Source organism: Emys orbicularis, chromosome 4 (genome assembly GCF_028017835.1).
Source record: "Emys orbicularis isolate rEmyOrb1 chromosome 4, rEmyOrb1.hap1, whole genome shotgun sequence".
Taxonomy (NCBI): domain Eukaryota; kingdom Metazoa; phylum Chordata; order Testudines; family Emydidae; genus Emys; species Emys orbicularis.
This window is the reverse complement of record NC_088686.1, coordinates 117,555,830-117,569,257: the sequence shown is the minus strand read 5'-3', so window position 1 is coordinate 117,569,257 and position 13,428 is coordinate 117,555,830. Positions and strand designations below refer to the sequence as shown.

The 13,428-nt window shown below is 40.0% G+C and overlaps 1 protein-coding gene across 1 annotated transcript in view; it reads right to left on the bottom strand.

Moving 5' to 3' along the window:
• Positions 1-13,428, bottom strand: part of KCNQ1 (potassium voltage-gated channel subfamily Q member 1) — a 553,847-nt gene that overhangs the window by 343,542 nt on the left and 196,877 nt on the right. Inside the window, exons 9-10 of the mRNA XM_065403597.1 lie at positions 13,131-13,259; positions 8,029-8,167 (exon numbers count right to left, since the gene is read on the bottom strand). Coding sequence (XP_065259669.1) covers positions 8,029-8,167; positions 13,131-13,259 — 268 coding nt within the window. The remainder of the gene's footprint in view (positions 1-8,028; positions 8,168-13,130; positions 13,260-13,428) is intronic.

The window sequence follows — 13,428 nt, the reverse complement described above, 5'->3', positions numbered from 1 at the left end:
CCAATTTGTCCATATCCTTTCTGTAGTGGGGGGCCCAAAACTGGACACAATACTCCAGATGTGGCTTCACCAGTGCCGAATAGAGGGGAATAATCACTTCCCTCAAGCTGCCGGCAACACTCCTACTAATGCAGCCCAATATGCCGTTAGCCTTCTTGGCAACAAGGGAACACTGTTGACTCATATCAAGCTTCTTGTCCATTGTAATCCCCAGGTCCTTTTCTGCAGAACTGCCGCTTAGCCAGTCGGTCCCCAGCCTGTAAGAGTGCATGGGATTCTTCCGTCCTAAGTGCAGAACTCTGCACTTGTCCTTGTTGAACCTCATCAGATTTCTTTTGGCCCGATCCTCCAATTTGTCTAGGTCACACTGGACCCTATCCCTACCTTCCAGGGTATCTACCTCTCCCCCCAGCATAGTGTCATCCGTGAACTTGCTGAGGGTGCAATCCATCCCATCATCCAGATCATTAATGAAGATGTTGAACAAAACCTGCCCCAGGACCGACCCCTGGGACACTCTGCTTGATATCTGCTGTCAGCTAGACATTGAGTCGTTGATCACTAACCATTGAGCCCAACGATGTAGCCAGCTTTCTATCCACCTTATAGTCCATTCATCCAATCCATACTTTTTTAACTTGCTGGCAAGAATACTTTGGGAGACCATATCAAAAGCTTTGCTAAAGTCAAAATATATCATGTCCACTGCTTTCCCCCTATCCACAGAGCCAGTTATCTCATCATAGAAGGGAATCAGGTTGGTCAGGCATGACTTGCCCTTGATGAATCCACGTTGACTGTTCCTGATCACCTTCCTCTCCTCCAAGTGCTTCAAAATAGATTCCTTGAGAACCTCTATGATTTTTCCAGGGGGACTGAGGTGAGGCTGACCAGTCTGTAGTTCCCCAGATTCTCCTTCATGTGACACCCTAATGCCAAATCCTATAGCAAAGGAGAAGCTGCTGTGCAAAAACCTCCAGTTCAGGTAGCTAATACAAAATTTTCCATTTGGTGGAGCTCAGGCCCATTTGTGTTAAAATGATCATTGTTCTCGGAAGCACAGGAGTAGAGACCTACTTCCCATTTGTGTGTGTCCCTCATATTTGAGCATTTAAATAAAGAACACTCAGATGCTCCAGTGATGGACACTTTAGATGTGATACTAAGAAATATTGTCTGATAAGAATCTGACACACTATGGACCATTTCCCGATCTTATTTATGCTCAGGCAACAATACATGAGCATAACCAATGGCAGAATTTAATTCTCTCTTTTAAAGTAATTTCTACCTCATGTTTCTTCCTTAAAACAACTTTCTAGAGTATAATTACAATGGCAGACATTAAAAAGTGAATGTTTACCCGTGATTAGGACTCAGTGATAAAATTTCCTTATACGTCACATTTTATTATAATATTTATACAGCACCATAAATGTGCACGATGTTATACAAACAAATAATAGGAAATAACATCAAACAACATTCTTTAATAGCTGAATAAATGTTGATAGTAGCGGCCACTTTACAGCAACCGTATCCTGGGCAACTAGCTATATCATTCTATGAAACATTTATTTATTCATTTACAGAGCATCTCTCATACTTGTCAAGGCACTTTACAGTCTGACAGCAAGCAGCAACACAGAGAAATAAGATTAAAACACAAAGTAAAATAAACACCACAGAAATACATAAACACAAATGCAGGTTTTTTGGAGCATTAACTAAAGGCACAGGTCCGCTATGCCTTGTATCCCAGAAGTCATGAACATTTCACAATGCACACAGGCCTCGGAAGATTTATAACCCTGAAATTAAAGTATGATGTCAATTTACACCTCCTTCGATGACTAGCCCAAATCAGGAAGTGTAGGGAGGGGATCAACTCACAATTCTTGGCCATTTTATTTGTAAGGAGTAGATCAAGTGCATGATCCTGCTCCCAATGAACTTAATGGGGGTTTTGCTTTCATTGACTTCAATAGGAGCAAGATAGGGAACATCTGGAAAAATTTAAAAATACAGCAAGGTTTTACTCCAGTACTAGCTGCTTAAAAGCAGGGTTCCTTGACCACAGTATTACTCTAGGACAAATATTGGCACTAACGCAATGAGAATTATATAGCAAATAGCAGCGAACTTCAGCATCAGCTTTTTATTCTGAGTAATATCCGTTGGATTAACACAGCCACAGTCAGGACAGAGGTTATGAAAAAGAGCAGAAGAATTCCAGCTGAAAATGTACAATTTTACAGGGCCTTAAATATTTTTTGTTAAACTGACTTCTTTGGCTGTTACTAAATAAATACTGAACATTCAGTGTTCTGCCAGGTGTGGATGAAAACTCACCAGTTTCCTAAGGAGAAGTCTAAAAGTCTCTTCACACATTCTGATTACTAACGACAATGCTATCAAACTTAAAGCCACATGCAGTGCTTGCCAAGCACTTGTTATACCGTACCCACATGAGACATTGCTTGCAAAAGGATTGGTAATTGTTGGATTGTTACAATTACTGCTTTTCTGTTTAAGACAGAAAGGGACAGAAATGACAGGTGAAAAAGGAAAGAAGAAATTAAGGTTGTCCCCCACCTGATTTGAAAAATATAAGGATACACTCTCTCCTGAGAGTAACAAGAAGATAATAACATGGGCATTATATTTACTTTAAAGTGAAGCTATTGCCTGTTTCTTTCCCCTGGAATTTTCTGGAACAGTTCATGGCCAGTCCTGGTCTGAAGCACCCACTCCTATTCCCCAATGCCGGTGCACAACTGCTTCCTCTAAGCAGGGAGAAGCATACCTGATCTAGTGAAAAATCTGTCCTAATTCCAGAGAAGGTCAGATAAATTCAAAAATTAAAAAAAAAAATCTGTACCAAAACCATGAATTACTGTCTCCCCTGCTCAAACGCCCCCATGGTATGGATACTTACAAGCCTAATGTGAGATATAAAAAAATAAAATGAGTAAATGGTTGGCTCTTGGTCTTCTTATATGAGGTAATTATATGGCAATATCTCACCAACTCACAATTTTTAATGTACTTATTCTCACTGTGAAATAGGTTTTTACAAATGAAGAATGGAAGCCCAGAAAGGCTAAATGACTTGCCCAAGGTCACAGAGGAAATCTATGGAGGAGCAGAGACTTGAAACCCAGGTCCTAACCACTGGACATGCTTCCTCTCAGGTATTAGATATTACTGTCTACAGATATTTAAAAAAAGAAAAAGAGGATGTTTTTGTAAAGAAAGGAATCAATGTTCATGAATTAACCAGAGCACAAAATAGACAAGAGAGGCAGCGAGGAACATTTAGTCTAAGTTGTAGGGAAAACATTATAACCATTAGAATTGGAAAACGTACAGGTCTCTGCCACCCTAAATATCCCAATGATTGAAGGAGCAAGCACTAGATTTATACAGGAATTTTTCCAACAGTCTGGTATTTGCATAGGGATACCTAAGTACTGTAGTAAAAATGTTTTACAATATATTAATAGAAGATATTTTAAGAAATCAACTCGGATTTTATGATTTTACTATCAGCTTACATACAATGGGCAAATAGGTTAACTCTTTTATAGAGCTGGTTTAAATTTTTCCATTTTAACTGTTTTTCAACTAAAAGAATAGTGTCTGCTTTCTGTGGAACATTTCGATTTTTTGTTAAAAAACCAGAATGCCTGAAAAACAAAATATTTTGGTTTTCAGCTGAAATTTTTCAATATTAAAATTTCCACTGGAAAAAAAAATCAACATTTTTGGGGGGCGGGGTAGGGGAGAAGGGGTAAAACCTCATTTTACCTCAGATAATGGGCAAAGTCCAAACTTTGCAATGCAAAGATTGAAATACTGGCAGTTGCAAAAGAGACGGATCATTGAAATGGGGGCATTACCTGGAGAAGGAGGAGCACTGGAGGACGACTGCTGTGCGGAAAGAGATGCCCAGGATTGCTGACGGTCTGAGTCACAGCAAAGATGCACACAAGAGACAGAAAAAGGAGGAGAAAAAAAGAGACAGCTGGAGAGACTGCAACATGTCTGTCTTTAATGCAAAGTCTGCGTTGCACCTGTGATCTTTAAAATTAAAAAGGGAAAACCACTGAGGAAAGGAGTTTTAATGCAAGTCTTTTCATTTACTATTGATTAAATATAAGTAAAATGCGTTGATGAGTATTTTCTGCCTCTTTTTAGTATCATTTGAAACTAAGTCCCCAGAAGGGGAGGCATTGTGCCTCCCTCTACCTTCCCATGCACAGTGGAAGAAGATCTACTGCTAAACTCTTATGGGCTGTAGATTAATATTCCCTCATGCACCTACCCTGTTCTGCAGCATGGTGTGGCCATAGCTATGCCTTCTCCTTGTCCCCTTTGTGGAGCCATGTGCCCCCAGGGAATAGGGATGGAGCCTCCCTTCTATTCCCCTGTGTGTAGGGAAGGTAATTCTGCCTGACATTTCCACTGTCCATACAAGATCCAGCAAGATAAGTCTCCTTGTGCGCTACCTCTCACAACAGTATAACCAAATAAGGACCAGACTCAATCTGGCCCTTGGAGGTCATAATGTAACTTCCTGTCGTTTTTTTGGCTCTTTAGTACATTATATTATAGGCGGACATTTCCCATTATAACAACCTGCTTTCAATTGCTTATAGCCTTGCCAAACTTTAACCGTTTGGGCTGAAATTTCCCATACTAGATGTCTGCCTCAGGCTGAATTTCTTGGGGAAGTTTCAGCCAAAATGGTTCAGTTGTTTCCAAGAATGAGATTAGCTAAAAAATATGTAGTTTTGCCATCATTCAAACCATTCTTGCAGTTGTTTTGTTGAGAAACTGTGGCACCTCCCATGCTTTGCAGTGGTGTGTCCTCCTGATGTCAGGGATGTGTCTTTTGCTGTTCCCTTGAAAAACTGCCCAATTTATGAGACTCCACCTCAGTCATGATCACAGGCGCAGAAGAGATGTACCAGAGTTTGGCAGCTAAATTCTCCAAAGAGTCCATCTGCACGGAGCACGCGCCATTCCTTTACTGCTCCTACGTGGTGACTGGACTGCAAATGCACCATCCCACAGAACAATTCAGCATGCTGCAGCCTAGTGCTGCAGGGGCTGAGCACGACTATCCCTAAGGTTGCACAGGTAACCTTAATTCTAGCATTTCCTACCTTTGGAATGCTTCACTTTGCAACCTTAATATTATTTTAATGTAGTTTTTTTGTGTATAATTGTATCCATACTAGACTCAGGTACAAAATATATACTTCTCTTCTCTCTTTCTTCCTTTCTCCCCTAAAACCATTTTGAGGACACTGTGGGCCAGATTCTCAGGTCTACCGAGTTCATTTTATGCCTGCGTAGGAAACACAAAATGATTTTATACTTGCTGGAGAGCCCTCTCTGAGAATTCCCCGTGTTGGGGAATCTCTTGGTGACAAAGCAAACAGAGGTGACTATGCTGTTCATACTCCTCTTCTCCTCTGCCTATTCCACCATCAGAATTGCACTTCTTGGGTAAGGAGGGAAAAGGTATGGGAGAGAGGCTCTGTTATGATGATTCTTTGTGGGTGCAAATTAAAGATACATCTACATTCCCCCTGCAGCTTTAAGTTGCACCAGGGCTGGGCAGAGCAGAATCAGGGAGCTACAATTAGCTCCCTGTCATCTCTCCCCCATCTCCTCCCCGCATCACCACTGTGCCCAAGTTCTGTGTGGGCCAGGTAGAGAATTCAGCCCTGTACATTTTTGGACAGCATAATCCAAGTTCTGGAGTACTTGGACTCAATTCTCTATTACTTAAGTCAATGGCTGTTTGCCATTGTCTTCAATGGTTGCAGAGACAGCCCCCACTGTAAGTGGGGTCTCACGGTACTCTCACTAAAGCCTTGATGGTTTGGCACAGCCCTTGCTCTAACCCTAAAAATATTTTGGAATCACTCATTGAAAGGGTTATAAGGAAACACTCATAAGAAAGCTCCACCATGAGCATACTTAGAAAAAGCACACTGACATAATGACTTAAAGGGACAAAGAATCCAGACCGCAGCTATTTTCTGTAAAAAAGATAAAGTGGATTATTTAATTTTTAAGGGCCCATCCATCTTCGCTGATGCCTAAGTGCATTTTAATAGATGCAACACTCACACATGCATTTTGTATGAACGACACAGGAGGTTGTGCCTGGAAATTTTGCCGGTGCCCCATTATTTGTTTAGGAAATGGTCTGGGTTCAATCACTGGTTGTTTGGTCATCTTTAGAAAGGCATCTAACTTGGTTATGAATGATGCAAGGGAATGGAGGGTGTCTGCCACTTAATAAACAAGTATTTTATGAAAGAGCATCATGATATTCTGCTTTTTAATTACATTGTGATTGTGATCAGATGTGTGAGAATGCACATTTTTGTCTGGCAATGTGTCTTGTGTAGTGAAGGGATTATAGCAAGCTACTAGACACATACAAGAGCACTGCAAACTATGTTACATTGTCAAAGTCTGGCATGCTGTATATAAAATTATTTTCCTCAACTTACCAAGCCACTTGAACATTCCTGTTTGTCCTGTATACTTGTAAGAGTTTTGAGAGGACAGAACACAGATAAAAAGGAGAGAAAATAAGTGTCAGAAGAAATAAGAGGAAAACTTTTGATTGACAGCTAAAGAGTTGATACTGAAGGGGCACTAGTATTTGCCAGCAAATCATATGGCCCCTTAGTAGATTTAGGGACTCAAAAATTTCAAAGATGGGACCTGGCAAATGTAGGCATTCATAAAGCTCTCACACTGTGCTGTTTCGCGGGAAGATATTTCTCAATGGTTGATCCACAGAGTCAACTTTGTCCTTGTTCACCTGCTAATTACAATAGCGTTTGGCACAACTGAGTTTAAGTGGCAATTGTTACTCAGGAGAAGCCCAGGAGGAATGAAAAAGCAGGGAAGATGCGGATCAGGACTGTTGTGCACCAGAATGACATAAGGAGATTAGACTTCCTGCCTGAACTAAAATATGCCTGGTTTCAATAAACACTGCAATCTCCTCCTCATTTTAATGACCATTAAATTTAAACAAAGTCAGCCAACTTTCTAAATAAAAAATTTAAGAGCTTAAAAATCTATATGATCTGTAAAATGTACCTTTAAAAATTATACCTCATTTGCTTCAGTTAACATTATTTTTGCCAGAATTAAAACACAGAAGTTAACAGCTTTTAATACAATATGCTAATAACTTTAAAAAGAAATCATATGTAAAATAACTGATGAATTTACAGTGTAACTTTAAAAGCAACAAGATTCTAATTGCAACAGGACTATAAAACCGGTTCCGTTCTCCTTCTTTATGGCTCCGTCCCACAAAAGAAATATCTACACTGATGAATTACACAGAAGACCATCTGCATTTATGAAAAGTGCTATATATAACAGCTAAATGATATTATTATACTACTACATTATATGAACTTGAAGTAATAGCTTTCTAACTCCAAAACCAACCCCAGGAGGGGAATAGGGCATACATGGTTTGCAGTGACAAACCAGATTTCAAGAGCAGCCATGGGTCATTGTTTAAAGTTTGGGTGTAAGCATACTGTGGATATGGCTCACTTGAATTTAGTCTGGGAAGAGACCATAGAATCGTAGGACTGGAAGGGACCTCAAGAGGGGATGAGGAGGATGAGTTGGTGGCCAACTATAGTACCTCCTATTGACTTAAGTACCAGGTGGCTCTGGCATCAGTTGCAGAGAATTTAGCTCTCCTGTCAGATAGGCCAAGGTTGAAGGTTTCTCCTATCTGCAGTGGAGCATTTTCATGAGGAGAGTTATTGGACCTCATCAAGACTAGCCAGTGGCCAAAGCCAAACAGAAAATAATCCTTGTTTGGACTCCTAAGAAAGGGGGAGGGAGGCGGTAGTACCACAATCCCCTCTCCTACACATACACACTTTTAACCATCGTAACTAGGATCCTTTGTGTAATTAGTCCATAGCCCAGTATTTTAATGTATGTTATAAAGGAATTTCTTACCAGAATTTTCATATGCATCAATATTAAAGTCAGACTTCCTATCATCCATCACGTGGTCATAAGTGATATGTGGAACAGTTAACATTTTATCTGGAGAAGAAGGTCCATTGTCCTTCTCGGTCTTAAACTTCTTCTTCACCTAAAAATATGAACACAAATTAGATCTCTTGTAAGAACACACACTAGAGTGCCTCCTCAATAATGAAATTTACTTGATTAGATTAACCACAGAGGGGAGTCTGACCATTAGTTTTCATTAAAAACTCCCATGACAATGTTCACAAGAGTAGGATATTAATCCTGGTGTCCTGGCCAAATTCTAAGCTGAGTAAATGCAGTCTGCCCATCTCAATTCTCCTTCCAGTTGGATTATAGTACTATCTTTCATTTCCCATCCGTAGTCTTTCACCTTTAAAGGCAGCGGGGCCTGGATCAGCAAAACCCTGTTCTAAGGCGTGGCCCTTTAAGGAAAAGTGTTCTCTGGGAGAATCAGCTGTCAAGCTGGGAATGGAGGCCAGGTATTTAGTCAGGTGACTAACACTCAGCTCATAGAACAACTGCATGGAGCTCAGTCACAAGATGATTGAATTCAGAGTAGCAGCCGTGTTAGTCTGTATCCGCAAAAAGAACAGGAGTACTTGTGGCACCTTAGAGACAAACAAATTTATTAGAGCATAAGCTTTCGTGGGCTACAACCCACTTCTTCGGATGCATATAGAGTGAAACATATATTGAGGATATATATATACATACACAGAGAGAGCATGAACAGGTGGGAGTTGTCTTACCAACTCTGAGAGGCCAATTAAGTAAGAGAAAAAAAACTTTTGAAGTGATAATCAAGATAGCTCAGTACAGACAGTTTGATAAGAAGCAAGTGTGAAAATACTTACAAGGGGAGATAGATTCAAAAAAAACATTTAAAAAACAGAAAAACTTCAAAAACAGACTCCAACGAGAGACTGCTGAGCTGGAATTGATATGCAAACTAGACACAATCAACTCAGGATTAAATAAAGACTGGGAATGGCTGAGCCATTACAAACATTGAATCTATCTCCCCTTGTAAGTATTTTCACACTTGCTTCTTATCAAACTGTCTGTACTGAGCTATCTTGATTATCACTTCAAAAGTTTTTTTTCTCTTACTTAATTGGCCTCTCAGAGTTGGTAAGACAACTCCCACCTGTTCATGCTCTCTGTATGTGTGTATATATATCTCCTCAATATATGTTTCACTCTATATGCATCCGAAGAAGTGGGTTGTAGCCCACGAAAGCTTATGCTCTAATAAATTTGTTAGTCTCTAAGGTGCCACAAGTACTCCTGTTCTTTTTTTGAAGATGATTGAAGGTAGTGAGGAATAGCACTCGTGAATCTAGAGTCCAGGAAGACTCAGAGGGAGGCTCCCTGGAGCAGAAACTGAACCCCCATGAGGGTAAGCCAGGAAAGCCAATAAGGATTACAGCATAGCCCCAGGAAGGAGGGATGTGTTCACCCTGTTTTAGGGGCAAAGAGGGTTGAGCCCAGGGAGGATAAGAGGCCTGTGAAGAAGAAGCAGGGCAGCTTGTGGTTACAGGCAGGACTGGATTTCCAATTAGACACAGTAGGCACATGCCTAGGGGCGCCGGTGTTCTAGAAGTGCCTACAAGTTAAAAGTGGGTTAAATGTTTAATTTTTTAAGGAAAACATGAAGGTCAGCTGTAGGCAGGAGGGGTGCTGAAGATGCTGTGCCTAGCGGCACAGAAGGTGTAAATCAGGCTCTGGCTACAGGGAGCAGAAAGACCTTTTATTTAGGGCTCCCAGGGCCTGGAACCCATTGTAGAAGTTGGGAATGGATTCCCTCAATGCTGCCACCCTGGTAAAGGGTGCAATGAGCCTTGTTGTCAAGGGGAGGAGGAAAGGACTAACCAGAGCCCAGGAGGGCTGGAAGTTGAGCTTGGGAAAAGAAGGGTCAGAGACTACTGTGTGCCTGGCACAGATCCATGATGGAAGATTAGTGTTTTCCTTTGGACTCTGAATACCCCAGAAGGGGTGAACTTTTGTGACTTAGCTGGAGGGCCAACTCACCTCAGCAAATGAAACCATGCTGATGGCCAAGGAAGTCACTGAAAACTCAGGAGGGAAACTGTGGCCGGTTGACTGCAGTGCCATGCTACACCACGGGGGACATGCTTCATGGTCCTCAACATTTGTGTTACTTTCCATTGTTAAAACGTTGATCACATTTCACTTCAGAAACAGCTGTATTTCAGCTGAGATGTTATTCCTATATATCAAGGTTGCCTAACATCTCCCCTGTGGGTTTTTTTTTTTATTTTTTTTTTTTAAGAGTCAAGATAAGTTTTTATTGAATTCTAATGCTTCCAGTGGTATATGGCACAACTTTGAAATTTAGCAGAGGGGTAGTCCTGAGGTCAAGTAGGTGCCTTTTGATGTGCGCACAAAAATCCATTCAGATTTGGCAGAGTTCCAAGATATTGAATATTGCCACCAGCAGTCTGTTCTGATCAACAGAGCTTGCCAGAGGCTTGTTACATCATCCAAGCTTCCACCCACACTGAGCATGCTCTCCACGGTCTTTCTTCAGCATGCCGCATAGAACGGAACCATCAAACAGGCAGGACACAGACAAAATGAATTTTCCCACTGCTTTTCCCAACAAAATTCCTTTTTATCTATGGGAAGGTGCACTGGGCTAGAAGCCAGGAGACGAACTGTAGACATATCTCATTTTACTAACTGGTGTTAAGACTTCTATAACCTTCACGACTCTTGTTTGTTGAGCCAAGCCTCATACTCCACACTACTCTTCTTAGCCTCATTCATTCATACACAATCCTGGCTGCATTCACAGAGCATCATCCTGTGTGCTAAATCAGGCAGGGGTCTATGGAAATATTATTATGTGTCATACAATTATATAATAATACATATTTGCAAGGGTGCAGAATTAAGGTTGCACAAGCAATTTTAATTCTAGCATTTCCTGAGTTTTTAGTGTTTGATTTTGCAACCTTAAATAATTTCTACATGTGTGTGTGTGTGTGTTTGGGGGGGTATATATTATTAGAGAAAAATCAAAAACAGGACATCGGATCTGAAACTTCTTGAACTTTCACAACCAGATCCAAACGTGAATCTGAGTTTTTCTACTGGTGTTCACCTTTTGTATATTTAGTGGAGATAAGCAGTATTCAGATGCAGTTAAGGTTTCATAAAGGTTTTGGGTTCAAATTTGATGGTTTTAGCTGTTCTGGTCAGACTTCACTCAGTCACAAATGACAGAAATCTCACAAAATCACCGGTTTGATTTTGGCTTCATCTGAACCATAGCCTGAAAATAGACCGTGTCCAAGTTTAGAATTAACCTGCAACTAAAACTGTAGAGACAGGAGGTCAGGACTGAAATCCAATCCCTCTCTGAAATCTGAAGGAGCGCTGATTTCAGGTTAAGATTTCAGCTTCTCTCTAGTATGTAGTTTGCAAAATTCCCTCAGTAAAAGGATGCAGAGTGGTTTAGGGTTCTTCAAGAAAAGGCACTACAAATATTAGATTGTTATTCTCATTATCATTGCCAGCTTATTTCGCAAGATGATTTTTTTAAACAGGATAATTCCTAGGATCATACATATTGGAATTATTAGTAAAAAAACCTGCTAATTCAACAATGAGTCATGTATGTTACAAACTTTATTCAATAACACATTTAAAATAAACAGGTACTGGCTTCTGTGCTGAAGAATCATAGTATCCTCCTAATTCAGCTATTATAAACTAGACAAAAGTGGCTTGATAAAGATAACGGCAAATTAGGAAAGGAATTCAAAATAATTTTTCGGAAGGTAAAACAAGTTTATCATACTGCCTACATAAAGCACTTGCGGTTTCATGGCTACGATGGGCCAGATCCTCGAATGCTGCAAACAGACATACTCTATTGACATTAATTGACTTATGCCTATTTAGTCCAGGTAAGGATCTGGCCTAATATTCTTTTTCACTTCCCGGGCAAGCCTGTTACATACTTCTGCGCTGCACTGTAAAACAGCTGCAATCGGAATGGGTGAAGTAATGCATAATATAAATGTATTTTTGCAAAGTGCCTCTCATGGCAAAATATTCTGAAGTGCTTTACAAGCCGTTTACATAGAATATCACTGAGGTGCAACTAATTCTGGGGTGGAGGGAGAGAAAGAAGCAGCTAACTAGCACACTCCACAAAGTTGGGGGAACAGGACATTTTAGCCAAAGACACACAGACAAAATTCTTATAAAGTAGTACTCTGGGACCATGAATGGCAATTCCTTAAGAAGCGGAAGCCCCCTTGTGTCTATAAGACCATGCAAACTGGGTAGCCAGATACACAAATGGGTATTTGCAGACAATTATTCAAATGTGGGTGTGTGCATGTTTGCATAATGCAAGTTTAGGAGGGCCTCTGCTCTTTGGAAATTTGGTCCTCTTGCTGGAGGCAAAGCAAATAGGACTTCATTTTTTTCAGGTTTTATCCAACACACCCAAATCATATAAATCAAGTGGAACTCAATTTTATCTGCCTCATACAGTTCAGCCTACCTACTAGGTATTTATTTTAATTATACTGTATATACACAGTTGTGTTTGTATAAGAACATATATTATTTGAGATCACTTGACATGAAAGGCTACTGTATATAAACACACTGTGTTATTACCAAAGGGGCAGATTGAGCCATAAGAATAATATTTGAGAGCAGCACAGTATTTTACCATTGCAAAGGCAAGTGCTCGCTTTATCTTCCCATTACTCATTATTTTGCAGTGTCCTGAATTCAATTACTGGTTGATATAAGTGAGTTATGTCACTCCTGTGTCCCTCAAAACTCTCATGTCCATCAAAGTCAAACCAGTGAATTGCAGCAAAGTAAACTACAGATATAAATGTTTCTATCTGGAAAATCCCAATGTTCATTTAAAAAACAAAACTTTAAGTTCAAGCAATATATTGTAATACAAATACAATTTATAGCCTCTGGAGAATGAGCAAATTCCATTTAATCTACCAAGCAAATGTATTCACTGAACTACCAAAATGGGAAAGGAAACCAGGGTTACTTACCGATACCATTACTGATTTCTTTGATTTTGGACTAGGTGACATCAAATGATAATTTTTGGCAGGTTTTCTTATGTATATTTTCCATGTAGAAGAGTCTGGGTTTTCTGCTGCATAGCACCTCCATGCAGTCTAAAATAAATGTTAGCAGTACAATTATTACAATAGATTCATTGTTAGAGCTTCTAAAATGTGATTTTCCTGAAAGTTAAAGAGGATATTAGAAATTATTGATGTGTTCAGGTTCCTTCAGAAATGAAGAGTAATTTATCATTTGGCGTTGTGGAAAATCCTCATTTAG